At 34.4% G+C, this 25,852-nt stretch overlaps 3 protein-coding genes and 1 non-coding gene across 4 annotated transcripts in view; 2 read left to right on the forward strand and 2 right to left on the reverse strand.

Annotated features, from left to right (window-relative positions):
* The window catches only part of LOC100176471, a 46,135-nt gene extending 32,170 nt beyond the window's left edge, over positions 1–13,965 (forward strand). The window contains exons 65-90 of the mRNA XM_018817595.2: positions 945–1,058; positions 1,218–1,401; positions 1,724–1,896; positions 1,949–2,210; positions 2,261–2,434; positions 2,973–3,124; positions 3,387–3,547; positions 3,788–3,914; positions 4,288–4,461; positions 5,189–5,362; positions 5,669–5,848; positions 6,128–6,229; positions 6,785–6,959; positions 7,303–7,403; positions 7,640–7,858; positions 8,201–8,431; positions 8,767–9,001; positions 9,248–9,372; positions 9,622–9,808; positions 10,312–10,459; positions 10,632–10,823; positions 11,215–11,426; positions 11,488–11,663; positions 11,716–11,853; positions 12,108–12,264; positions 13,508–13,965. Of these exons, the coding sequence (XP_018673140.1) occupies positions 945–1,058; positions 1,218–1,401; positions 1,724–1,896; positions 1,949–2,210; positions 2,261–2,434; positions 2,973–3,124; positions 3,387–3,547; positions 3,788–3,914; positions 4,288–4,461; positions 5,189–5,362; positions 5,669–5,848; positions 6,128–6,229; positions 6,785–6,959; positions 7,303–7,403; positions 7,640–7,858; positions 8,201–8,431; positions 8,767–9,001; positions 9,248–9,372; positions 9,622–9,808; positions 10,312–10,459; positions 10,632–10,823; positions 11,215–11,426; positions 11,488–11,663; positions 11,716–11,853; positions 12,108–12,264; positions 13,508–13,764 (4,530 nt within the window). The 3' untranslated portion in view covers positions 13,765–13,965. The remainder of the gene's footprint in view (positions 1–944; positions 1,059–1,217; positions 1,402–1,723; positions 1,897–1,948; positions 2,211–2,260; positions 2,435–2,972; positions 3,125–3,386; positions 3,548–3,787; positions 3,915–4,287; positions 4,462–5,188; positions 5,363–5,668; positions 5,849–6,127; positions 6,230–6,784; positions 6,960–7,302; positions 7,404–7,639; positions 7,859–8,200; positions 8,432–8,766; positions 9,002–9,247; positions 9,373–9,621; positions 9,809–10,311; positions 10,460–10,631; positions 10,824–11,214; positions 11,427–11,487; positions 11,664–11,715; positions 11,854–12,107; positions 12,265–13,507) is intronic.
* On the forward strand, positions 5,897–5,946 carry mir4124 (microRNA 4124). The gene has a single exon (NR_034521.2). It is a non-coding gene; the product is annotated as a microRNA 4124 (primary transcript).
* Positions 13,944–18,766, reverse strand: LOC100178843 (inactive peptidyl-prolyl cis-trans isomerase FKBP6). The gene is made up of 10 exons (XM_002128857.3): positions 18,596–18,766; positions 17,768–17,842; positions 17,609–17,709; positions 16,963–17,060; positions 16,845–16,905; positions 16,488–16,564; positions 15,126–15,296; positions 14,984–15,064; positions 14,680–14,922; positions 13,944–14,470 (listed from the first exon to the last, which is right to left on the reverse strand). Exons 1-10 carry the CDS (start codon positions 18,699–18,701, stop codon positions 14,338–14,340), a joined length of 1,146 nt encoding a protein of 381 aa, XP_002128893.1. The 5' UTR covers positions 18,702–18,766; the 3' UTR covers positions 13,944–14,337.
* Positions 18,767–21,450: 2,684 nt separating this feature from the next.
* Positions 21,451–24,807, reverse strand: LOC100178783 (fibropellin-3-like). The gene is made up of 9 exons (XM_026840713.1): positions 24,711–24,807; positions 24,271–24,480; positions 22,985–23,092; positions 22,569–22,676; positions 22,150–22,506; positions 21,953–22,090; positions 21,781–21,865; positions 21,641–21,693; positions 21,451–21,575 (listed from the first exon to the last, which is right to left on the reverse strand). Exons 2-9 carry the CDS (start codon positions 24,365–24,367, stop codon positions 21,472–21,474), a joined length of 1,050 nt encoding a protein of 349 aa, XP_026696514.1. The 5' UTR covers positions 24,368–24,480; positions 24,711–24,807; the 3' UTR covers positions 21,451–21,471.
* Between the last annotated feature and the right edge of the window lie 1,045 nt (positions 24,808–25,852).

Here is a 25,852-nt window from a genome sequence, read left to right on the forward strand (position 1 = left end):
CATTCCTCCCGATTGTTATATTATGAAACGTCATAATTAATAGTTACCTTGCGATAGGACACCTGATGTAATAATTGAATGAAAAATTGTTCCAATTCCAAGCGAAGGAATGTTATATTGAATGCAACGCGTGTGTGTGCGTCTTAGCATTTTCTGGTTGCGTGCGTGTCTGCGGTTAAGGGGGCTGTCATGTGGTTGCAAAACCGTGGTTGCAGCAATTTATAATATTTCATTATAAAAAAGTTTAAGAGTTTTTGGCTTTTTATTTAAAATCTGATACGAAAACATTGGGCGCTCGTGTAATTCGACACCGGCTGTAATTCGATACGGGCAAATTCGCTGACGTTGCGATTCGTTACTTGCGAGAGAGCAAGTTCACAACGAACGAAAAACAATAAAAGAGAAAGCTACGCTGACCAGTCTCGTTATCTCTTAGTAGCTTCACTTTTTTTTCATTTTTAATATTTTTCGCTCTCGCGTGCAACATTATAGCATAAGGCTCGGCGCTCGGCCCAGTTTTCCGCCGAGCGCCGAGCGTCAAAAAAGGAGACGCTCGGGCACGAGCTTTTGAGTTCGGGCTCGGCTCGGCACATCCCTAATAGTTTTTATAAAAAAATTATGTGATAATATTAATGTAATGATAAATATGTAGATTTTCGGAAGATTTATCTTGTAAAACTAATGTTTCGTCTTTCAATGTGTAGGAGTGACTGTTTCATCAGGGTAATATCCTGAAATTCTGTAAACGTCTGTATCCATATAGAAGGTTTAAATGTTGGTTATATTGCAATGAAAAATCTGCCGAAAGATTATTAATTATGAAAGTCCTTAAGACACGGGTCTTTTGTTTTATACACCTCGTGCTCGCTTACTAGCTACCACTTAAGCAACTTTTTGGAGGATTATGTTTGTTGTATAGATATTACAATTCTTGACAATTGCAGTTACCTGGTGCATGTTGTGGAACATGTGATGCTTGTGAGTTAAACGGTCGAATCATATCTTCCTCATCAACCTTCCAACATCCTGATGAACCATGCCAAGTTTGCAACTGCCAGGTTACCATATTTTCATTGTCAGTATTTATAAGACATCGGAAAAATAAACAAAAAAAACAAAAACAACAAATTCTTTGAAAACTAAATTTTTTATTTTATTTTAATATGTATCAAATACTCATAAATGTTAAACAATTTTTTATAAGTTTTTTTTTGCAGAGTGGTAATATAACTTGTCAGCCTCGAGAATGTGAACAACTTTCATGTTCTTCCCCAATTCATGTGAATGGTTCATGTTGTCCAAGTTGTCCTCAACATTGTGTGCTTGGTGGGCAAGTACAAGTGGAGAATGGTCAAAGTATTTTACATCCCGATGATAATTGCATGATGTGCTCATGCCAAGGTGAAATTGTCCAAAGAACTTTATCATTACTTTGTGTATTGTGACTAAATTAAGTCTTTTATTTATTCTTGTAACTAAGAGTTATAACATGTGTCCATATTTCATACATCTTATTTGTACATGCCAGTTACCAAATATATATACATACAATTATTCTGTATGACTGACCATATGGACAAACCATAAGTGACCACTTCAAGCAAATAATGTTAAGTTTTTTGCCCAAGAATACAATGTCTACAAAGGTAGCAACATTGAACTTCAAACTTGTTTTTCTCTGGTTACCAAGTAATCTAACCAGTACATAATGTATTGTGTGCAGATGGTGATATCAATTGCCAGGGGTTGTGTAATTTATCTCCGGAGTGTTCGCATCCAACTGACGGGGCTTGTTGTCGTGACAACTGTGATGGTTGTCGATACAGAGGGAGGGAATATAGAAACGGTGAAGTTTTTAATCACGCTCATGATAGGTGCAGATCGTGCACATGTACTGTGAGTTTAAGTTTTCTATGTGATTCATTTTATTCATGAAATTTATAAATAGAATGGTAATGTTCGATGCCACACAAAAAGATGTAAACCAGTGACATGTGAGAACCCAATACAAAGCAGAGGTGAATGCTGCAGAACATGTCCTGATGTTTATTGTCAATATAATGGAACAACGCATGCTGACCAAGAAACTTTTATGGATGGTTGTAAACGTTGCGAGTGTTTATCTGGTGAAGTAAGTTGTCGACAACGACCGTGTCCTGTTGTAAGGTGCCGACATCCTCTTCGTGTGGATTGTTGTAGATCATGTGAAGGTAAATCTTAAACATATTATTTATGTTTTAAATTAACAAGTTGCAAACAGGTTGTCATATTAATGGGGCAAATTATCAAAATGGAGATGTTGTGACAGATAGTTCATCTAATGCATGTGAAGTTTGTCAGTGTCTCAATGGCAACTTACATTGCTCAGAGAAGACGTGCCCACCCACTGAATGCACACATCCAAGTGTGAAAGGATGTTGTCCTGCTTGTGAAGGTAAACCAAAAATATTTTTATTATTAAATTTAAAAACTTGTTTTAATCCTTTTTAATGCTGACTCCCCCATTGGGTTATGTCTTAATGCACATTTTTCTTTTAATTGAATAGTAACTTGTTTAAATTAAATTGTGGTAGTTCAGTGTGAACTCACCAAATATCAATTCAATTTTAGAAGTTGTTTATTTAACTCATGTATTTACCATTTCATTCACCTTGTGTTAAGAGTAACATGTATGTAACTTTGTAGATGATTGCTGTTTCAGATTACGTGACAACTTGATATATCATGAGTGTCTTGTTTCATATGTCTTGATTACTATGTGTGGTTTTTTTCTGTATGGATTGCGATTTAAACAACGCATAAGTGATCACTTGGTTTGGCAACGACTGTTGAGTAGCTTGCACAAGGATACGCCCATAGTAACAGTGACAGTAACTTTAGATTACGATGAAAGCTCTCCTAACACTAATCCATGACACCTAATAAAAATGATGTTTTAAAGAATAATTTTGCAATGTGTTATTTGTTGACAGGATGCATGTACAACAGTGTGTCTTATCATGATGGAACGGTATTTGAATCATTTGAAAATGCGTGCGAACTTTGTAGTTGTAACCATGGTAACGTGGTTTGTGAAAGAGTTGTCTGCCCACAGTCTACTTGTACACACCCAGACACAACAACCGTAAGTCAAAAAAATATTTAATAATTATAATTTTTACTTTTTTATAATATGATGTTTATAAATTTTTTAATATTGGTCCAAATCATGCTCACCTAAACTGTAGGTCAAGTATTAAACAAACTTTCTTTAATAAACAAAGGTTAATGTTATAATTTAATAATTTGCAATGAAAATATATTTGTTATAATTTTTTTAAGTGTGTAACATTATGTTTATGTTTAATATGACTTATTATATGCAGTTGTTTCTATTTATTATTCAGGATAGTTGTTGTCCGGTGTGTGGTGGAAGGTGTCAGTTTAATGATGGTTTATATGAAGATGGTGAAATATTTACTTCACACGACGATGAATGTATGTCTTGCACATGTTTGAAGGGAACAGTTAGTTGTGAAGCAAAACGTTGTAATGAAGTATCATGCAGGTAGGGATGAAGAGATTTATTGTCAATTCAAAGCGTTTTACGCGATAAATTTTATAACCCGTGAATTAGCCCAAGGGTGCCATGCGTTGGTCTTTATAATAATTTTTCTTTTTATTAGTTTCTTCTTTTTAGTTTTACCAAGTTACACTTTTGTTGTTTTTAATTTCCTTTTTTTGCCTTATTGAACCTGATATACTGTATTCATAAGATATAATTCAAAATTATGTTATGTTTCCACAGCAACCCATCATCTGGTATCTGTGGTTGTCCAACATGCGTTGATTGTTTTTATAATGAAGTCATACGAAGAAACCGAGAAAGATTTTCAAATCCTGAAGACGAACGTTGCTCGGAATGTTACTGCCATGTAAGTTGCATCATATATTATTTTCTCAATTATTTGCTCTAGTTAAAATATTAAAAAAATCTTACTAAATCAGCATAAATAAAGAAATTACTAAATTCTATTAGGTGAATTTATTACAAAACACAGATTATTCAGATAATGAGTAAAACTATCATTAAAACCAAACCATTCTGCCTTCTGTATACTTAAGATGTGCATGATTGAAATTTCTTTGTTATATGTTGCATTCACATAAAAAATGATTTTTTTAAATGATTAAGTTTCCAAGTTTTGGAAACTTAAGGGACCATTTGTTCATTGTGGGTCAATTAAATTAAATGTAGATTTGATTTTAGCATTGATTTATTTGTATAATAAAATGATTTTTTTTAAGAATGGAAATGTTGTTTGTGGACGTAAACAGTGCCCTGCGTCAACGTGTACACACCCAGCACTAGATGTTTGTGGGTGTCCGTTATGTCAAAGTTGTCGCTTCAATAATCAATTGTTTAATAATGAAGACGAATTCAATGATCCAGAAAACACTTGCAACACTTGTCTGTGTGAGGTAAGATATGATGTGTTTTTTTATAAATATTAATTATTTATTCTTATGTAACCGGGCAACTTAGGAGGTATAGCATGGGTGTTGTGCATTCTATACCTCGTGCCTCTTAACAAGCTACCGCTTCTGCAACTATGACTGAAAAACACCCACCATTTTTCATACTAAAATTTCCTTAAGTCTATTAAAATAAATTTTGAATTTGTGCGAAAAAGTGCTGCATTATTGCATTTTGGTATATCGCTATAAAAAGAAAACTGAACGTTTATGTAGTTTTTACAATTGAAAATAGATAAATAAAACAAAGCTGTATTTTACAAAGAAGAAACCTTTATTGTAACAAACCCGAACAGAAACTCTTTGGTAGTTTAGAAACTAGAAACGGTTAAAATTGAGCGACACTTTTTTTTGTGAAAAATCCCATGCATTGTCCTACAGCCATTTTTTCACTGTGGTTTGGGACATATTTTGAGACTGTTTTATTTTTTTATGGTTCTATCCACATTTGTGCATCTATATCTATATAGGAATTTTCATGTTTAATCTCTTTAAACTCTGTGTTTATAAACATGTATTAACAACATTTTTTTACCTACGTGCTGATTTAAGACTCTTAACATATTGTTTTTATTTATCAAAGTTGAAAGACTTTTTTATACCTGTTTGTTTCTTTGCATTCAAACTTTGTTTAAAATTTATTTCTAACCAAGAATTTGTAACATATTTGCAGGATGGCAATGTTCATTGTAGCAGTAGAACATGCACAGAAGTTAATTGTCAGAATCCAACATTTGATAAATGTGGTTGCCCTGTGTGTTTCAACTGTAATTATATGGGGGTAGATTACACCAATAATGAGAGGTTCACCGATTCTATGAATCAATGCAACCAATGTGTTTGCACAGTAAGTAACTATATTAATATCGCTAAAAACTATTTGGTGTGAAAAACTATGTAAGACTGTAAAATGTTGTGTCCGGCGCCATAGAAAAGTTGGTTAGCGCGCTTGCCAGTAACCCAGAGGTAATGGGTTCGAGGCTCGAAGCTCCTACCATTGTTGGCGTATGTGTCCTTGAACAAGTCATTGCTCCAACTCAGTGGCACTAATGGGTTGTCCAAATTATCAGCCATACATAAAAAAACTGTCGGTTTCCATCTACGCGAGGATAAAGTAAGTTACATTCATTTCATTCATGTTTTATTCTTACAGCTAGGTACAGTACAATGCATCCATGTACCATGCCCCCCAGCTCCTTGCCCCAGCCCTGTAGTAGCACCAGGTGAATGTTGTTCGAAATGTATTGAAACATGTGATGTGGGAGGTGCTATACATGATAATGGAGCAATCTTTCCAAGCGCAGATGACCCGTGTTCAACTTGTTCATGTTCGGTAAATTATATTAGGACATAACATTCACCATAATAAGGGGTCAAAATAACTGTATGTGAAAAAATATGGTAAAGCTTTTTATGCTAGTTTATTTTAACAGTCATTTTGACTTCTATTCTCATCCAGTTTAGAGTAAATATTTTAGGTTTCTGGAACCGTAATAAAAGTTTAAAGCAATATGAAATTAAATCGTGTTTGCCTTTGATATTATGTGGTTGTGTTAACTGATTGAAAACATTTTTAAATGAACTGTCAAAACATAACTTTATATGTTGACAGTTTGGAACAGTACGTTGTTTAAAGTTTGGATGCGATAGATCATGCACGCACCCACGTGCACAAAGTGAATGCTGTCCTGATTGCTCTGGTTGTCTTTACCAGGTAACATCTCAACTAATTTAAATAAAACATTCATATATATTTTACAATCTTTCCCACACCTTTTATTCATAAAATGTACTAACAATTGTCCTTTTTCTGTTGATTCTCTTATATTTGTTATTCACTCTCCTCTTGGATTGTAGACCAATTATATATATTGTGGAGTAGACATAAATCTGATGGTTCTAAGCTAAACTGTTTGTAATTATTCCTCCGGTATTTCCGCCCCGCTCTGTTCCCCCACAGCCACAACCATTTTCCCTCCGCAATTTCATCTCTAACCTAGGGGTAACAGTTGGAGGAATAGCCAGTGGAAATTAGTCTTAGGGAGAAATATCGCTGCAGAATAATAACCATGAGAGAAATGTCCGGTTACGGAATCTGATAGATTTTTAAAAATTAACTTGATGTTAACTACTTATTTGACTTTTGGTAAAAATAGCATTTTGGTTACCATAAAAACGTTGTTTTTTTATTTTCAGAAACTATTATTACTTATTTCTTTACACAATCAGTACCACATATTCAAAATTATCCCCTTATTACATTGTTCAGGGTGTTTTGCGAAACGAAGGAGAATTCTTCACACCAACAAATCAATGCAAGCAATGCTCATGTTATCGTGGTAGTGTGCTTTGTAGAGACATAAGGTGTCCAGTTGTTGAATGTTCCGACCCACAAACACCTGATGATAAATGTTGCCCAGAATGTCCAGAAGCACTTACCAATAGTATGTTGTCAACTTTGTACATTTTTGCATTAAAACTTTTAAAAATAACATTGTTTTATTGGTTATTACACACCATTGGTAATTGGTTTAAACATCTTAAGTCTAAAACAAGTAAAGTAAACATTTTTAGGTAATTGTTTGATGTTATTTTTTTGCTTATGTAGTTCAAATAACTAGTGACCACTGGGCTAAATTCAAACACCCACAATAGTAGCAGCAGTTTCGATCTTGGCGTCTTCTGATTACAGAACCAGCGCGCATACTTACTTGTATTATATTTTCAGTATTAAACTAATGTGAAACAAAATCTTAATTAGTAAATGATTAAAATCTCAATATACAGTTTGTGTGTTCCACAATCGTTTGCACGATGTCGGATCACGATGGCTGCATAGAAGTGATGGTGGATGCGGGGAATGTTTGTGTGATAATTTGGGGGCTGTGGTAAGTTTATATACTTGTTAAGTATTGTCTGTTTATGTCTCTTTATTTTATTGCATAATAAATTGTAATTATTTGCAACCCAAACTGAGTTTACTGTTTGATGGGTATTTTAGCCTATATTTTTAATATATTTTATAGCATGTTAAATGATTGCCATTTTGCCATTTATTCTCATTCTTTCAAAGTATTTGTTTAGTATTTATAGGAAATTTAAATTTATGTTTCATGTTTTCTAGCAATGCACATCTCCAGCTTGTGACACAGAATGCACACACAGTGTTCCAAGTCTTCAACGTTGTTGTGGAACTTGTAATGACTGCTTTTATCAAAACCAAACATGGAGTAACAAAGAAAGATTTCAACCGAACTCATGTCAGGAATGCGTTTGTACGGATGGAAACGTACATTGTGTAACAAAAGCTTGCAGACCATTAAGCTGTGCCTTGGAATACCAGGTTGGACATAAAAATAAATTACAATTTGCTTTGAATTTATCCATTTCTTTTTTATAATAAAGTAACACTGAAAATTCAAATCCGTCAATGTTTATATTGCAATCATTGGGAAAGATTTGCTTATTGCTTTGTTTTTTAGAGGCTGATTGTTACAAATTAGTAAATAATTTCCTTCATGTATACTACCCAAATAATGTTGATTAGAAATACTTTGCTTCATTTATTTGACATTGAGCTGTCATTTTTTTTAAATTTATTGCTTTTAACTGATGTGAAGTCAATTTTCTCATGCATGGTAAATATTTATGGTTGTTGTTCCTAAAATCGAAATAAATATTCCAGGTACATCAAGATGATAATTGTTGTCCATATTGTGCAAGTTGTTCAGCACTTGGACATTTATTTATTGAAGATGAGGTTTGGTATTCACCTAGTGATTCATGTTTACAATGCACTTGTCATAATGGGGTGGTAACTTGTAACCATGTCACCTGCATTGATGGCTGTCACTCATCAGTTACTATTCCTGGTCAATGTTGTCCTGTTTGTTCAGGATGTACCTTTAATAATCAGGTGAGTAAAAACGAGAAAATAGAATGAAAAGATGTCCCATCTTCTCCCATCCTACTATACGACATTTTGTCATCATTTTTTTTATGATGAAGGCAACATGAATAAGATATTTGAATGTCGGCACATAAACTGAACTTGTTGATAAGACACACGTATATACAAGTTAAATAGATCAATAGGATCGCCCTGGTCATTTTTCTGCATTTGTTAATAACGAGTTTTTCCAAGCACTTGCGCCATTATGGGTGTATTAGTCATTGTAGTCTCTTCCTTCTTCGCATGCAAATCAATTGGTTAGCCACTTATTTAACGTAATATGTAAAAAATTGTTACAGGCACACGAAGTTGGAAGCACATTTGAAATAAATCTCATGGATCCTTGTGAGATATGTGAATGTTCTCACCTTTTATCAAACACAACTCCCTCGTATACATGTCAGCGTGTGGTGTGTCCTTCATTGGCTGACTGTCCACGCTCATGCATTCAACAACCTCAACCAGGAACTTGCTGCCCAACATGTTCAAACCATGGACATTGCAATTATGGGAACTGTGTATTATCAAACAGAGGTGACTTTTAACTGGTAGATTTGTTAAAATTTTCTATTTTTATTCAGATCTTTCTCAATAAAGATTCAAATTCAAAGCTACATGCTCTGTTAAAATTTGTTCAAGAAGTTTGTTTTAAAAATTTATTTTAATTTTACAAAACTTTCGGTTCTCGTAGGACACAGGAAAAACAATATAAAAAAACTTTTGATTTTGTTACAACATATGCTATTTTCTTCTTAGTGTAAACATGTTTTTAAATTTTAGGTCAGATAATAACACCATTTGACAACATGTGTATGACATGTGAATGTAATAATAATACATGGTTGTGTTCACCTGTTTCATGCTCTCCACTCAGCTGTGCTCATGCTGATCAATATACACCAAAGGTATTGGTATTGTATTTATTTTAATGAATATATATCAAAACATTGTATCATTAAAATATTATATAATATTTTTATTTTTTATGCGGACATGCAATATGAACTGGAAAACCTGGTTGTTGCCCTGTGATGCAAGGGAATAAACAAAAGGCATTGATTATTTATAACTTTTTTTAATTTTTGGTCATATGAAAAAGAAGTAAATGTTTGTCGAGTTTATCGTTTCTTTGATTTAAGTAACGTTTGTTACAGGGGAGTTGTTGTCCTGTGTGTGACAGTTGTCATCTTGAAGCAGAAAATCGCGAGATTGCTTCAGGTTTATCATGGAGGGTAGATGAATGTAGGTCATGTGAATGTAACCAGGGTTCAATTGTTTGTGTGGATGAACAATGTCCACAAGTCAACTGTCCTCGTGGAATGCTGGTATATAAACAAACAGGTGGGGAAGATAGAATGAGTTTAAGTTACTCGTACATTGTTTCTGTCCGGCGCGTGGCTCAGCTTGGTGCACGAGTGTAGTCCTCTAATGATGTTTTGCGAAGTGTGAGAGCGAGCTCGCTAATTGAGTTCTCGCGGGACAAGAACTTGGGGGCTGTTGTCAGAAAAAAATTAGGATTTGACTAAGCACACATACCTATCGACGAACAAGGGTGTTTGGGTAATGAGCCAAATCTGGTCTAAATATCAGGTTATCTAGAACTACACTCATACAGAGTAAAATACGTATATATTATTGTGTGTTGGCAAGTCTCCTTTATTAGTTAGTGTCATGTGTCTGGTCCAAAAAATTCACATGCTAATTGCTGGCACGATTTGGCTTTATTCTACACTGTTCCAGTAAAAGTTCTGTTTCGTTAAATACTGTAAAAAGTATTGTATTATTCTTATGCAAAACAAATAAAAATATTTACCATGAAACGAAGAAAGTGAAACTATTTTTAGGTGATTGTTGTGATCAATGTGTTGACCCCATGGAGGGTTGTGTTTATGATGGTCACACGGTGGCGCCACAGCATCGATGGCTCGTTGATAAATGTACTTCATGTCGATGTTTTGCTGGTAGGGTCGACTGTGTGACTCAACGATGCAGGTAAACTGATTTGCGGAATATTTTTTTGCCAAGATGATATGCTCTATAAATGTATAAATATGGTAATAACATATTTATGTCTGTTTAAAAAAACCAACTTCAATTAAGTGTGAACATGTTTATAAAAGTAACATATGAAGCAAAAATGAAGCTGCATGTAATTAAATTACAGAATGCTGATGTGTGATTCTGATGAAGTTGCATCAGTTATACCTGGTGAATGTTGTCCACGTTGTATTCCTCAACCTGCAAACTGTGTAGCGTTTGGTGATCCTCACTACAGGACATTTGATGGAAGGATGATTCATTTCCAGGGAACTTGTAGATATCTTTTAACAGCTGATTGCAGTAGAGCTGATTTCAGGTGAATATTGCAACCCTATAAATTAAAAGTTGCTTTTTATTTATTGTGTGTTTGGTATGCAGGATAGGCTGTTATATTTTCAAGAATGATATGATGTTTAATATTTTTGATCATTTATATGATGTTTAACTGGACATTAATTGTCCGTTCATTTGTTAAAGCAGCTTTATGTGAAATACAGTAAAATAAACATAATCTCATATTTCCAGTTAAATCAGAGTTTTTATAGTTTTAGTACAGTATTATCATTGATCAAACATTTCACAACTTGCCATCCTTTAACACAACTTTAACCATTTTTTCTGCTAATCAATTCATTTTTAATTTTTTTTAACTAGATGAAACTTAATTCAGTAAGTATTGCATTAAAGTGTCTGCATATTTTAAACAGAATTGAAGTTGAAAACAACAACATTGGTTCAGATTCTCGAGTTTCTTGGACCAATCGTGTCTTCCTGACCGTTGCAAAACACAAACTTATACTAGATAACAACTACAATGTGATACTCAATGGAACAAGAGTGCCTCATCTGCCATTTTTGATTCAACATCACGTGTTTATTGATAAATCAGGCAACAACTTGCTTATAAATACGCATTTAGGTAGACTGTGTTGCAGTAATAAAAAGTAAAACAAATTATTCAACCAAATTTTACTTATTAGGAGTTCGACTTTCATGGAATGCTCTGCAGCGACACCTGGAGGTTGATGTTCCGAGTAACTACAAAAAGAAACTTTGTGGTTTGTGTGGAAACTTTAACAACATCCCACAAGATGATTTAAGATTACGTAATTCAAGGATAAGTAGAAGTGATGTGGCATTTGGCAACAATTGGAAGGTACTGTCATGACACAAAATCATCCCAAAACTAATTTATTCCATGTTGACAGGTATTGGGAAGAAATATGCAAGCGTGTCCTGATGCTGCGGAATACAATCCTTGTGATGTGATATCTTACAGTAAAAGAAAACGAGCAAACGATGCTTGTAAGGTTATCAACTCTGATGTGTTCGCAGAATGTCACCAGGTAAACTTATAAACAAGAACTAACCTGAAGACACAAGATTAATTTTTTTTAAATTTATGTTGATGTTTTAATGATACAACAAAACATCTTTTGAATCCAGCCATGTGAAAAAAGCTTATTTTCCTCTGTAAATATGTGTTTAACTATAAGCGTGTTTTAACTGTTTTTTATTTCTGTATCTTCTTTTTACTTTTAAAACATTTTTAAATCTTTGCTACTGTTATTAAAGAGACCAATAAAGTTATTTCTGATAGGTTGTGAATCCAGCCATGTACTTCAGTTCGTGTGTGCATGATGTTTGTGCTTGTGGTAGTAATGATCAGTATTGTGTATGTGATGTACTTGAAGCATATGCAGCCGAATGCAGAAGATCAGGTGTTGTGATGTCATGGCGCTCACGCCATTTGTGTGGTAGGTTCCCATATTATTATACATTGCATTATAATCATCCACAAAGTAGCATACATGGTAACTTGTAAGCTGGCACGAGGTGTTAAACCTGTGTTATAAGGACTGTCGTTTTCAGGCCACATTCATTATTTATAATTTTTACATTGTAGGGCAGTCCGGAGATGGTTCAGACGTTTTTTTGAAAATTGCTAGTATTTTTTTTATGTACGTCTAATGAATTTAAATGTTAGTTTGTTGTAAAGGGTAATCCTTTGCCGAAAAATGGTAGAAGAGTCGCTTGCCAAAGCAAACTAGAAATGCCTGAAAGAGGTCAAATTCCTAAGGCTCTCAAGTGTCTGATGTTGCCCCGGTACCGGGATAACCTCGGACATGACCGAGGTCACCTCGGACAGCATACGTTTTTTGGTTTTATTCAACACCGCTGGTAAAAAAGACAAACAAAATAATAACGAATCATCTAATATACAATGTCGACTAGGCTAAGCTGTTACTTTAGCGCTTATTAAAGCAGAAAAGGTTGATGAGAAATTGTACTGCTTAATAGCCCCTGTCCGTACGTATCCATCTTCAATAATTGAAAAAACAGTTTCTTTCATTTGGTCGCTTTAAGCATACTCTCCTGTCGTTTTTTTTTACGTTCTTACTAAATTTTATGATCTAAAACTATTGTGAGCATTCAATATGATAAACTTACCAATCCGGGATATGTTGTCCGACGTTTCCTTAGACACGTGGCGACATAAAATACGGCAAAAACATAGCCGCCTGTTTACCCCCTGCTCAAAATCTACGTTTGTTATTGAAGTGTTGATTCTAAACTACGATTTCCACCGCAAAAGAATTACTTTCGACTCTCAGCGACCGAACTATACCCTTACAACCAAAAACTTAAAAAGTTGATATTTTTGTTAAACTTACTTTGTTTGTTATAACTAATCGGTTGAACTACGCATGCCCCCAAACACTATGTTGCTTTGTAATGGAAACATTAAGATTTGTTAAAAATGATATCACAATACTCTATTGTGACGTCATGTACATGGTACGAACTATTCCCGCGTCCAAAGTATCCCCGGTCTCCCCTACTATTTGAAATTTTTGTTTAATTAAATAACTAATATCATGTTCATACACAAATATTAAAAAAGGATGGAAAATTAAAATCCTTCCTAAAACTTTAGCTCTAACATATTCACAAATCATTGGTTAAGTGAACATGAGATTTAATGATTTTGATCAACAGCTATAGGATGCCCTGAAGAAAGAGGTTATGTGTTTGATGAATGTGGATCTCCATGTAAACGAACATGTGCCAACAAAAATCTACCACCTGGTGTTATAGAAGATCAATGTTTTATGCCGTGTGTATCTGGGTGTCAGTGCCCAGCAGGAAAAGTGGAATATGATGGCCATTGTATAAATCCACTTGACTGTCCTTCTAACATTGCATCTTCTGAAGTACCAGCTTTCAATGGTGGACACACAATCCCTCAAGTCTGATAATCACCATGCAGTATTTTTAACAATCAGATTGCTATTCTTTACTTTTATACATCAAGTCAGCATTTAGCTACTTTCAATTCTTTTTGTAAATTTTTTTATTTGTATATTTTTGGTCGTTATGTTGGTATATATTTATATTATATACTCATTACAGTAACGTGTCTTGTACAAAATGATTACACAACTAGTCGAATTTTATTTGGTAGGGTGTTTTTTTGATCTTGTAAACATGCAACTCAACTTTGATTGTCAAAATTAGCAAATATTTTCAAAGATCTGTTCACAAGAGCTGAAAAAGTTACAAGAAATATTTAAGTTAAAGTTTCCATAATTAACCCGTAACAGCAACAACAAATTACACTTACACTGAATTTTTTTGTTCTGTTTGTGACAGAAAAAAATTCACATTTAACATAAACGAAACCCGCATAACTTAGTTACAAAAACAACAACAAAACAATTTTGTGTTTTTTATCACAAACATAGTTGTTCTTATAAAAAATAAAAAGTGTAACAAGAAAATGAAAGAAAGTTGAAACAAAGTTTTAAGATATTTAAAGTAAAAGATCATCAACCAAACATGTTTTTGCACATTTGCTTTTCTACCAATTGAAATTTCATTTCCATTTCATCCAAAAGTTTGACCTCTTTTACGACATCTTTTGATTTTGGAGAAACAGAAAGCGCTCGTGTAAAATATTTTCTGTTGACAGAAGTTAACATTATAATGAAAGTATTTTCATTAAATAAAAATCTTGCATTTTATCTTTTTAAATACCAAGGATATTTTTAACCTAATTTGTGACTGTGAGCATAGCAGCCAATTTATAAACACAAAATTTAAATTTAACATCCCCCATTAAGTGTTTGTATAAAGTATCAGACGTTAGTTCTTTTTTTAAAAGTAAATACCTTGATTTGCTGAATTCACCAAGATGACGTAATGCTTTACCGCATATGTATAAGGCTTTGCTGTTATCATTTTGCCATGATAACACCCTACGCGCAGAAGACAAAGCTTTGCCAAAACTTCCCGTTTTCAAATAACAAAGTCCAATATTGTTATATGACTTAATGCACATGTGGATAACCTCTCTTTCCTGGCTCTCATTTTTTAAAGTTGCTGATTCTAAAGTGTTGATTGCTTTGAAATATCTAAAGCAGAAGAAATATAACATATAATGTAGGATTATAAAACAGTAAAAACTACACCAACTTGCGTATTGCTTTCCTAAAATCCTCACAAAGATAAAGTTCATTTCCTTCTGCCTTTAAAGCTTTGGAAACCTCAATGATTCTGAAAACACTTTGTAAGAATGTTGCAATATATTTCATATAGCGTACAAAGTACCACAAACCGCTTAAATGGAAGATCTCTCTTTTCTTCGTCTGTTAAACCTTCGTAATCATCAAGAGCAGATGGGTCCGAGTAACCTAACAGTTCAACCTCAAAACACACAAGTGCATGCCCTGGTATTCGTGGTGGACATCCCATGTTACCATACGCATATGTTGATTCTATTAGGAACCTGCAGAGCCCAAAGACAATAAAATCATGCCTTGTAACTAAACTGACGAAAAAGATATTGGATTTGAAGATGAGCATCATAGGCGCCGGTTTTTTAAATTGCAGAAGAGGCCACGTTTATTATGACGTCATTTGTTTTACAGAAATTAGGAAAACACACCAGTTTTTTTTTACTTTTATGAGCAGCTTTTACTGTTAAGTTTGTTCCAAAATATGTAGCAGGCACCTACGTCTGCAGATGGCTGTTAAAGTGGTTAATTGAATCCAAGGACATCCGCCACGCAAAAAGGTTAAACCGTTAAGACGGTTATGTTAATGCTTTATTGTGTTTAATACAGACCGATGCATGTGTTAGTTTGTTTCAATACGGTTGTTGTATAACCGTGGGAACTTGTATTTGCAAAGGCGCTAACCATGTACCCATAACAAGCTGTTTTAAGTATAAAAGTAATGAATAGGTTCACTTCTAGTTAAAGTTTTAATAAACAGTTTACACGGCAAACGTAGACTATTTAGTTTGCTTTCTGTTGGATTGCTGATAACGAACGTGCCAAACGGTATTATGACGTAAATAATCAATGTGTGAATCGCCTCAATGTCGTAACAAAGCATTATGCATGGTTTTGAGGAAAACATTACGGAAAATGATAATTGTTACGGCAATCGATGGGGTAACAACTGAGTCCGTTGGAATATATAGTTGTTTAGTTATCTGCGATAAGCTTTTTATAATTTTAATAGGGTTTTATTAATAAAATGCAGCTATACGCAGCAGGCGCTGCACCGTCCGCATAATATCAAGAGTAGGCCGGCCTCGCCTGCACCATACGAAAAAGGGCCTATGATCACTGATCTGCATTGAACTTATAAATTATATTAAACGCTTATTGCTTTTTTGGATTAAAAAGGCAGTTACAATGACTACTTTTTTATTTTACAAGGTCATTTCTTATTATGCTAAAGCGCCCTAATCAAGGGATTAAAGGGATGTGTTTTTGCTAAAAAAATGGCATATATATATTATATAAATATATATTACTCTTTACAACTTGGAACTGATAACAATAAATTTATTCCCCCAACCCCACTTCACCAATAAATATAAGTTTGTCAACCCTGCCAAACATAGTCTATACCCAGCGTATTTCAAACCGGTATACCATATCTATAAGATTGTTTAATAAGATACCACCTGGCTATTTCAAACTTCCTCATAGTTGAAATCCCGATGTCCAACCCATGAATTACTTGTCCTTGTTCAAGAGTTATCTAAATACAAACAAACTGTTGCAGCTAAAGAATTTTAAACATTTTGATCACAGAGAGTTATCTAAAACTACATGGTTAGTTGTTACAGCACAAATGCCGTATTTTTCCACCTCGCGCCCGCTTTCACACTACATCTTAACTTTGTAGGTGATAATTTTTCTCTGTACAACTATGAAGTTGGACAACAAATTGAAAACTGCGCACACAATATGGGAACATGAAGTTTCAAAACCTAGTATGCTTCAAATTACACACAACCTTCTTTGAATAAAAGTTTTACCTGGAGAGGTTGATTACGAATTCGACTTGAATCAAAAGGTTCATCAAGGTCCTCCATGTACCTGTCGGTTATTATGAAGTTCATTCAGCTCACATTTCCTTTTATTGAATCAACATACCCGTTATAATGAATACGAACTTTTGAGCCAGATGGAACAACAGAACCAACACCTTCCTTTCTTATCATTTTCTTCACACCACCATCTTCTGTTATATTCTTAAAAGAAGTGAAGTTAATGTGCTTGGGCTAAATTTGCAATAAAAATTAGTAAAACTTTGTTTCTGGTCCTTAATTAGATATATTTCAGTTGGCAGTTAATGGCAGTGTTACCACTTATCCACAAATATTAATTAATTATTGAAAAATAGTTTTCTGTTTAGCCCGCTTGTACAGAAGCACAACAATTATTTGTAAATATGTTCAACTTATTATTTAGAGTTACTTTAAAACTGGACAAAATCCAATATTCAAATGTACAAATTTTTATTTATGATTGGCAAATAGTTTTATAAACTGAAGTATGTTAAGGTATGTGACTTTAGCAATGTATGAACTTTGCTAGTGGAACATATTCACAGTAATTTATTTAACTTTAGTAACTTTAATATAAAGTGAAGGCTTTTATTTTGCAGGAACTTTTGCTACCTCAACACAGAAGAATAAGGAGATTATATCTGCTGTAATCTTCTACAATAAAGAATTTGAACTCCAAACTGGTTTTAGCTCCCAAACTTTGTAGGTTGTACAATTAACACATTACTTACATTCATTTTAGAGTTAAGTCTTTGAAACCAAGTTAAATCTGCATTTGTTTCATCATCATCTGAATCATTGTCAAGCATGTAAGAAAAGTTGTTCGAACTCCCTGTGATAAAACAAGGCAATATTAAATAATTATAAACAGTCGGCAGCACCCAACAAACCAAAATAATTTTCATCTGCTTTCAAGTCAGTTTCTTCATCATAGTCTGTGTCTTCTGTTGTGAACTCAATATTTGCTGTAACAATAGAAAATATTATTTGTATTGCCAAAAGCTAAATGAATGTATGATTAAATATAAATTGCTGTATCCTCGCGTGGTAGGAAAACGACAGTCAATATAACACGAGTATTCTGCTTCATACACCTCATGCCAACTTATAAGTGGTAATCCTTTACCTGAAATTTTGGTTTCAAAATGTTCCTTAGGTCTCACTGATACCCACTGTATATTTTTTTTGTAAAAACTCGGGCGATCGTGTCTAAAATTAACTTTGAAAATGAGCGAAATCGTGCTGCGTCACCATATTTTCCACACCAGCCGTTATGAATTAAACCAAGGTTGGATTATTACGTCATAGAATGCGTATTGGTGTCTGATTCCTACATTAAAACAGTGGGAAAAAAACAAGATTATATCGTCCTGTAACGTATGTAATATACCACTATTGTGACGTAACAGACCGCGATTGTGACGTAATAAATTGTTAACCTTAGGCAAATCAGACGAATTACGGTGAGTAAGCATGTTTTCTCGCATTTTTAAAGTTACTTTTCGACACGAACGCCCAAGTTTTTTCAAAAAAAAATTATACAGTGGGTATTAGTGAGACCTAAGGAACATTTTGAAAGCAAAATTTCAGGTGGCCACCAGCTAAAGGATTACCTACTGGATGTAAACTCCAATTTGGCAAGGATGCAAATTTATTACAATATATATTGTCATAAAACCTCATTGTTTCATAGAGCTACACTGCTATACATATTTAACCTGTGGCATTTGTTTTCTTTAGAGATTCCAAATCCAGTCCTTCCTTCAACATTATGGTCGGACCAAGGGTACCAGGAATGTACAAACTTTTCTCTGCTTGATTCATCTTTTAGTATTTATGTAATTCACCTATAAAAAAGAATACACGTTTTTAAAACAAAATACACCACTTTCAAGAAAAAACAATAATATTTTTATCATTGTTTTTCAACAAGAATACCACGCAAGGCACGCATGCTTCATGTTTAAGCGCATGAATAAATGGCGCCAATTTGTCATGTTTGGTAACAGCCACAAAAATAAACAAGAGAACTGAGCTTCAATGAGTAAGCACGTATTTACCTAATAATTAGCATGGTATTAAATATTATTTTACTAGTCGATTGAGCTCGATAAAAGCAAACTGAAAGTAACAAAGCGGTTTAGTCGCCATTGGTGGCTGTGGAACAGTAGATAAAATGCATTTATACATGCATTATAACTCATGAAGACTTACGATGTATGAGGTAAAAATAAGGGTAAATACGGTTTGCTCAACTCCTGCATGTGTTGACTTGTAATCTTACACTAATTAACTTTGTCGTCGCTGAAAAACATTTATTTTCTGAAATTTGGATACACTATAATCACGCGGTAATTAGGTAATATTAGAGGTTAATATTAATCTTATGATGTTTAACTAAAACATGTATCAATTTCGAACACTTTGATGCGTCCCCACTTAAACGGTAATAGTTTGATGCAGGCGTCAATCGTTGTGTGAATTACTTATCTTACTAACACGCGTACTTCCAAGTTTCCAGACCGTATAACAGCTGTTTCGACATATCATATATGACTGGAAATGGTTGCTTAACCGTTTATGCGCGTGGGAACAGGTTATAATGTCCCGAGTTCAATCCTTGCCTGGTTAACAATTGTTTTAAATTTATTTACTTTTAATAAGATACCTTGGAGACTATTACCTTACACACTTTTATTTATATTTCTACTGCAACGTAAACAAGGCAAAAAATTATTGATTATTTTATTACTAACGGGATGTGTGGCAGTTTATTTGACTCGCAAGCTTTATAATCATTCATTCCTTATCAATTGGACGATTTTATAGAATATGGTTTATAACATCAAGCTTGGTTTGAATTACTATATTGAATGCAATAGATTCATTAAAGTTAAAAGTACGTTCGCGATCGTATCAGTATGGTTTGCAATACTATGCTTAGTTTAAACTATTTTTGCAGTAAAACCCTTGAATTAAAGTTCCGGGTACGTTTTGAATTTATTGCTTTTGATTCAACAGTATAAAGTAATCCTTAATTGTAATTGTGCGACTTTACATCTGAAAAATTATTCTTAAATTTTTAAATATATTTTATGATTTAACTTCAATCAAGAGATTAAAGAATAAATGCCAGAATTACGAATTGAAATAAAAAGTCTCTGAAAGAGTAAAAACAAGAACATTTACATGAGAAGTATTCTGCAACTTGTAGTTAACCTATCGAATTTAACAGGCTGTGCTAATTTTTTTGCCATGTAAACTTCGTATATATAACGTTAAACCGATATTTTTTGTTGTTTTTATCTTAAATTAAAGTCATATTGACCCCTGCATATTTTCTTCATGCTTAGGCTATATCTCAGTGTTTTTTTACAAAACTAAAACTAGTTTTATGAGACAAAATCAAACTGTACGAAAAAATTAAGGTTGTTTTATGAAGCTATGAAACTAGTTTAATCGTTTGCACACGCAAACTAAAAAAATTCTTCGGCTTTACTATGACTTAGCGAGCATTAAAAATTAGCACCTTACTATTTCGCATTTTTTTTACCTGTTTAAAGTTTACTGTTTCTATTTTACATATTTTTTTTAATATTTAAAAACAGTAATCAGCTTTGGCGGGCGTTTTATAAAGTCGTGATAATACTGTCAAATAATTCTGTAACATTTTTTCCTGATTATTATTAAATAGGGGTCCGTAAAAAGAAAATTGAAAAAAAGGTCTCGTCTGACAAAGTGTCCCATCTTCCCCCACCCTACTATATATTAACAGCCTTGTAGCAACCAACCCTTGTTTTAATTCAATAAAGCATTAGTTGTTACTATGGCGTATTTAAGATAAACCATTAGAAATATAGATATCTCTAGTAGAGCCTGCTGTTACTTCAATCAAACACGGGTACAGTTTAATGCCTTATATTTTCTAAGTATTATGTGTTCGCAATGTAACGTACATACAAGTATTAGTGCAGTAGCAAAGCCACATGCAACATAAAGAATGAATGAATTCAAGAATTCCCCCATTTATCTCTGCGTCGCTGCTTCATACAATGTGTCGGTGACGAGTTACCACGTATATGTCGGCTATATTTGGTCATATAGATCCTTTTTCATCGAACAGTTTTTGAGCACGTAATTAGTCATATACAGATCCTTTTTTTATCGAACAATTGTTCTTGTTGTTGTTAGTTTTTGGTTTTTTTTTTCTGAACTTTATAATAATTCTTAATTTTAGCCCTTATCCTTTATTCTCTTGAATAAAATTAAAAATCATAATATATATTTATAATTTTCATTTTCTCATGCCATTTGGTGTAATAAACACATCACAGGAATGTTGAACTGTATCCCTATGACTACCATACACTTTGTTTGAAACACAAACACGATTAGGATATTTGGACATTATGTGTTAAAGGTGTCTCGTCTTCTCCCACCCTACTATATATAGCGTTTACCGGTAAAATGACGTAGAACGTATAAAAGCGTTTAAACATTAACAGCTGTCCCTTATGAGTTTTGGTTGATTTAAAAAACAAAAATATCTAGGCGCCACAGCTTTCTGTCTGTTCTTGATTCCTGGCGACCTCGGTCAGTTTCTGGCATAGGACGGCATAGGTACTTGGGTTGAATGCTTGTCGCCGTGACCATCGTCGATGACGTTTGCATAAACAGCTTCATGGGAGAAGTCCACGTCTGTCAAACATAAGCATGAGGGGGGGGGGGGGGGGGGGGTGATCTCTCGCCACCCTACTATATACCTTGGTAAGGATGTTCAGAAATTTCTTCAATGGTTTCTAAATCTTTGTTTTGTCTGGGAAATATATCAAAGTATAAACTACATAAGCATAGTAAAGTAGTCACAGTGGATTGAATATTAAATCGAAACATAACAAATTACCTTCGTTTAATGAATATTCCTAGAACCGCGAAACACAGGACAACAACCACTACGACTGGTATGACGTACACAATAACGTCCATCCCTGTGTATAATGTTATGTTACATTTATATGGTATATAGGATGTTGCATATATATAGTAGAATACAATATGGTAAAGATTGTTTTAACCTGTGTTTTGTTGACGAGATATTTCGCAAACCGATTCTCCAAACCCGGGGGAGCACGAACAATAGAAGTTGCATCCACTCTCTGTACAATTTCCACCGTTCCTACACTTGTATGGCGAACATAACTTCCCTCCATCAACTTAACACAGAACATATATATCAACCATACATTGCAAGTTAATGTAACACACCACTCACCAAGTTTCTCACAAGCATATCCGATTCTTCTAGTGCAAATCTCAACAAACCAACTCCCGTTTATGGTTGTCGATAAACAACCATCATGAAGCATGGATACTGGTGCGCCAACTATGTTGCTACCATCCAACCACCTCCATGATGAATTGCTTTGCTTCCCTCCCAACCATAGTGGGTCGGTGTTCATCCAGTGTTGGTGATGTTGGTTAAGAATGATTTGCGATTGCTTTGACTTAACGATAGCAAGCCCTGCTTGAAGAGAGTTGCATTTCATCTTGGCATCTTTAAACGACTTCACTTGCGATGCAACTTTGTTGACATGAACCGCACAACCGTTTCCCACATCGTAATAACGCTCTGCGTTGAAAATATACCACATCGACACATGTGACTTGCATACGTTCATTATCAATATTTACCTTTTTCACACTTTGATCCAATGAACCCTGGCGAACACGAACAAGTGAAATTCTTCGTCACTCTGTTGCATGTTCCTCCGTTTAAACATGGCATCGAAGCACACAAGTCTATAAAATGTAATTGTCGGTAAGATCTCAATTAACTCACTGCGTCGCGGCGTGCTGTACCAATACGACCTCATCTATATGGAATATCATTAGGGGCACATCTGACACCAAACGCACTTTTTAAGCGAATTGAAACATTAACAAACGTTTCTAAAAGTTATAGTTTTGAATCATAATATACGGGTTTCAAGCTTGGTAGCTTATAGTTATACCACTAAGCATATAAATCACCATGTAGTCAGGGAAACATTGGCAAATAGAACGTGTCATTGGCTAAACTTAAAAGTAATCGAGTTATCCAAGTTTACCTTTGTCACACTTTGATCCAATAAACCCTGGCGAACACGAACAAGTGAAATTATTCGCCACTCTGTTGCATGTTCCTCCGTTTAAACATGGCATCGAAGCACACAAGTCTGTAGAAGACACCAATCATCCACAAGAACACAATGATAAAAATACTTCCGACGTATGCCAAAGTTAGTATAGACCACGTATGCTAACCACATAAACAAAAAAATAGAACGCGCATCTCCAATGCACAGAAATAAAAAAGAGTAGATGGCACAACTGCCCAAAACCGTGATATATTCTTTTTTCTATTCACGTGACCACCAACTCCGTCCCCAATTCGCTTGGTCTCCACTGTAAAAGATAGGCGCACAGTGAATTTAGGAGGTTTTAGCTGTTTATTTTAAAAACTACACTAACTATTCCAGTTTATTAGGCCAGTTTAGTTTTTGGTAGGTTAACGCTTACACTTTAGCGCTTGTTTAGGAAAAATAAATAGGCTACTTTATAAATTTAATTAAAAACGTTTAAACAAACGATTTGTTAGAAATATACATATGTTTGGAAATAGTTATTTTCCGCTATAAACTTAAATTAAGTCAAAAAACAAAGAAAAACTACATAAAACGCCCTGGCTTCCATTGACTACTATAGTAAACGGGAACGAGTCGTGAAAAAAAGAGAGTGTATTATGTTCTCTCCTTTACCGACATTAGAGATGCGCGTTCTATTCTTTTTTATTTCTGTGCTCCAATGTCGGTAAAAAAGAGAGCTGATACACTGTCTTTTAGCGGTCACGTGATGACTGCAAGCCAATCCCGTTTACTATTGTAGTCTACAGAATCCATACCATTTTATGTAGTTTTTCTCTGGTTTTGAAAGTTATAGTAGAAATCAAAGTTATTAAAAATATAAATTTCTCAAACAAGCGCTAAACTGTAAGCGTTAACCTACCAAATAACGAAACTGGCCTAATAAACTTGAATAGTTGGTGTAGTTTAAAAAAGAACCAAATCTTCCTAAAACCACTGTGCGCCCATCTTTTACAATGGAGACCAATCGAAATGGGAACGAAGTTAATGGTCACGTGACCTGAAAAGGAGTGCATCACGGTTTTGTGCAGATGCGCGTTCTAATCTCTTTGTTTCTGTGCTGATCCTATAGGCGACAACTACATGTACAGTTGGTTGCCACGGTATAATACAACTACCGTTGTTACAACACCTGGAGAATCAAATCTCTATTTTATTTCAGGATATAGGGGTATATAAGGATTAAATTGCATATGTTTAAACAGCCGTACCACGTTGACAAATGAAGTACATGGCTTGAGGGCACCAACCATCATACCACCCCCCTTTGATATTTGAGTGATACGGGATTTTATGGTATGGTGTCATTGCAGCACACACAGTGGTAGATATAGGAGCGTTAGGTTCAACACCAAGCCAATTGCTGTAACCGACAATTTTTGAGAAAATTGTTCCATCGACCCAACGCCAATCAGAAGTTCCTGTGTCAAAACCAGTTTGCGTGAGACGTCATCACTATAAAATTTTGTTATCCTGATCACTTCGATATAGATTTAGTCTGTTATAATGTGTATAAAATAAAACCTGGAACTTACAACTTCGAGATACTACACAACAATTTTTTATAAAGGGCCTGACACTGTCATGGTACCTGTAATGTCGATTAGAGTTAAGTTGGGGTTCAAGTCTAACCTTGATATTCACAAGTTACCTGCTTTACGCTGCGCACCAATCCAGTAACCTGTGCTCCAAATATCATTCAAATACGGGATCGTTGAATCCAGGAAGGGAGTTATTAGATCTTGTAAATGTTGTTCCTTAATAACCACTAAGTCACCATGTATAGCCCGGCATGAACTTCGGGATTCATCAAATGTTTTATTCAAGTTAAACAACAGAATCTCACTCCCATTGTAAACTGTTGTAGCATCTATTGTAATGCATCACTATATCACTAAATATAAAGCTTAGATATAGACTTTGTTTATTATAATACATACCTTGGCCTTCGCTTCGGTGTATAACGTTCAATATAATGAGAACGAATAGACAGATTGCTCGGATACATTGGCCTGTCATACCCTATCTCTTCGTACTGGAATAATGATTATTATCCTTAATCTAAAAGCTACATACATCATCTTGGTTCAACCCACATTAGCTCAATTTAAATAAACTCTAGACCCACGTATAACATCTCATGTATTTATCTACCTGTGCAAAATCTATTTGATTAGGTGACGTACGTAAACTGCTCACAATAATAACACACAGTGGAACAGGTGCATATCCGCGTCTTGTGTGTTTTTGTATGAGTTTGTTGTGTTTACATGAGCGGTTAAAGTTTACTTTACTCGCTTCCACTCACTTTGTTTTCATCGCAGTTATTCTTCTCGGAGTTATAATCGATTATGTGTCTTGCGTGTTACGTAAGCGACTGCAGACATACAAGAACATATTTTAAAGCGGGAGCGCGCTGACTGTCCCCTCTCTGATTGTCCTGTTAACTATTGTATTACCAAAGCATATATACTAATATAGTATACTAATATAGTATATATGCTTTGGTATTACCATGATCGATTGTAGTATTATATAGTTGATGTTTAAAGTTTTTGTCAATATAGGTATTAGGTATACATTGTTTGGGCAGTTTTATGGCCAAGCGATAGTCCGTTAGCGCTAGGTGCCGCCTGAACCTATAAGGAAACGTTCTTGTCACAGTCTTGCATAAAAACATGCACCCCACGATGGTAGCGTCGAGCTTTGTTATTGAGCACGTTGGTGGTCTTATAGGTTCTTTTTCGTCGAACAGTTATTCTTTTTGGGCGACTCTTTCCGCACTGATCTTAA

Source organism: Ciona intestinalis, chromosome 2 (genome assembly GCF_000224145.3).
Source record: "Ciona intestinalis chromosome 2, KH, whole genome shotgun sequence".
Classification (NCBI taxonomy): domain Eukaryota; kingdom Metazoa; phylum Chordata; class Ascidiacea; order Phlebobranchia; family Cionidae; genus Ciona; species Ciona intestinalis.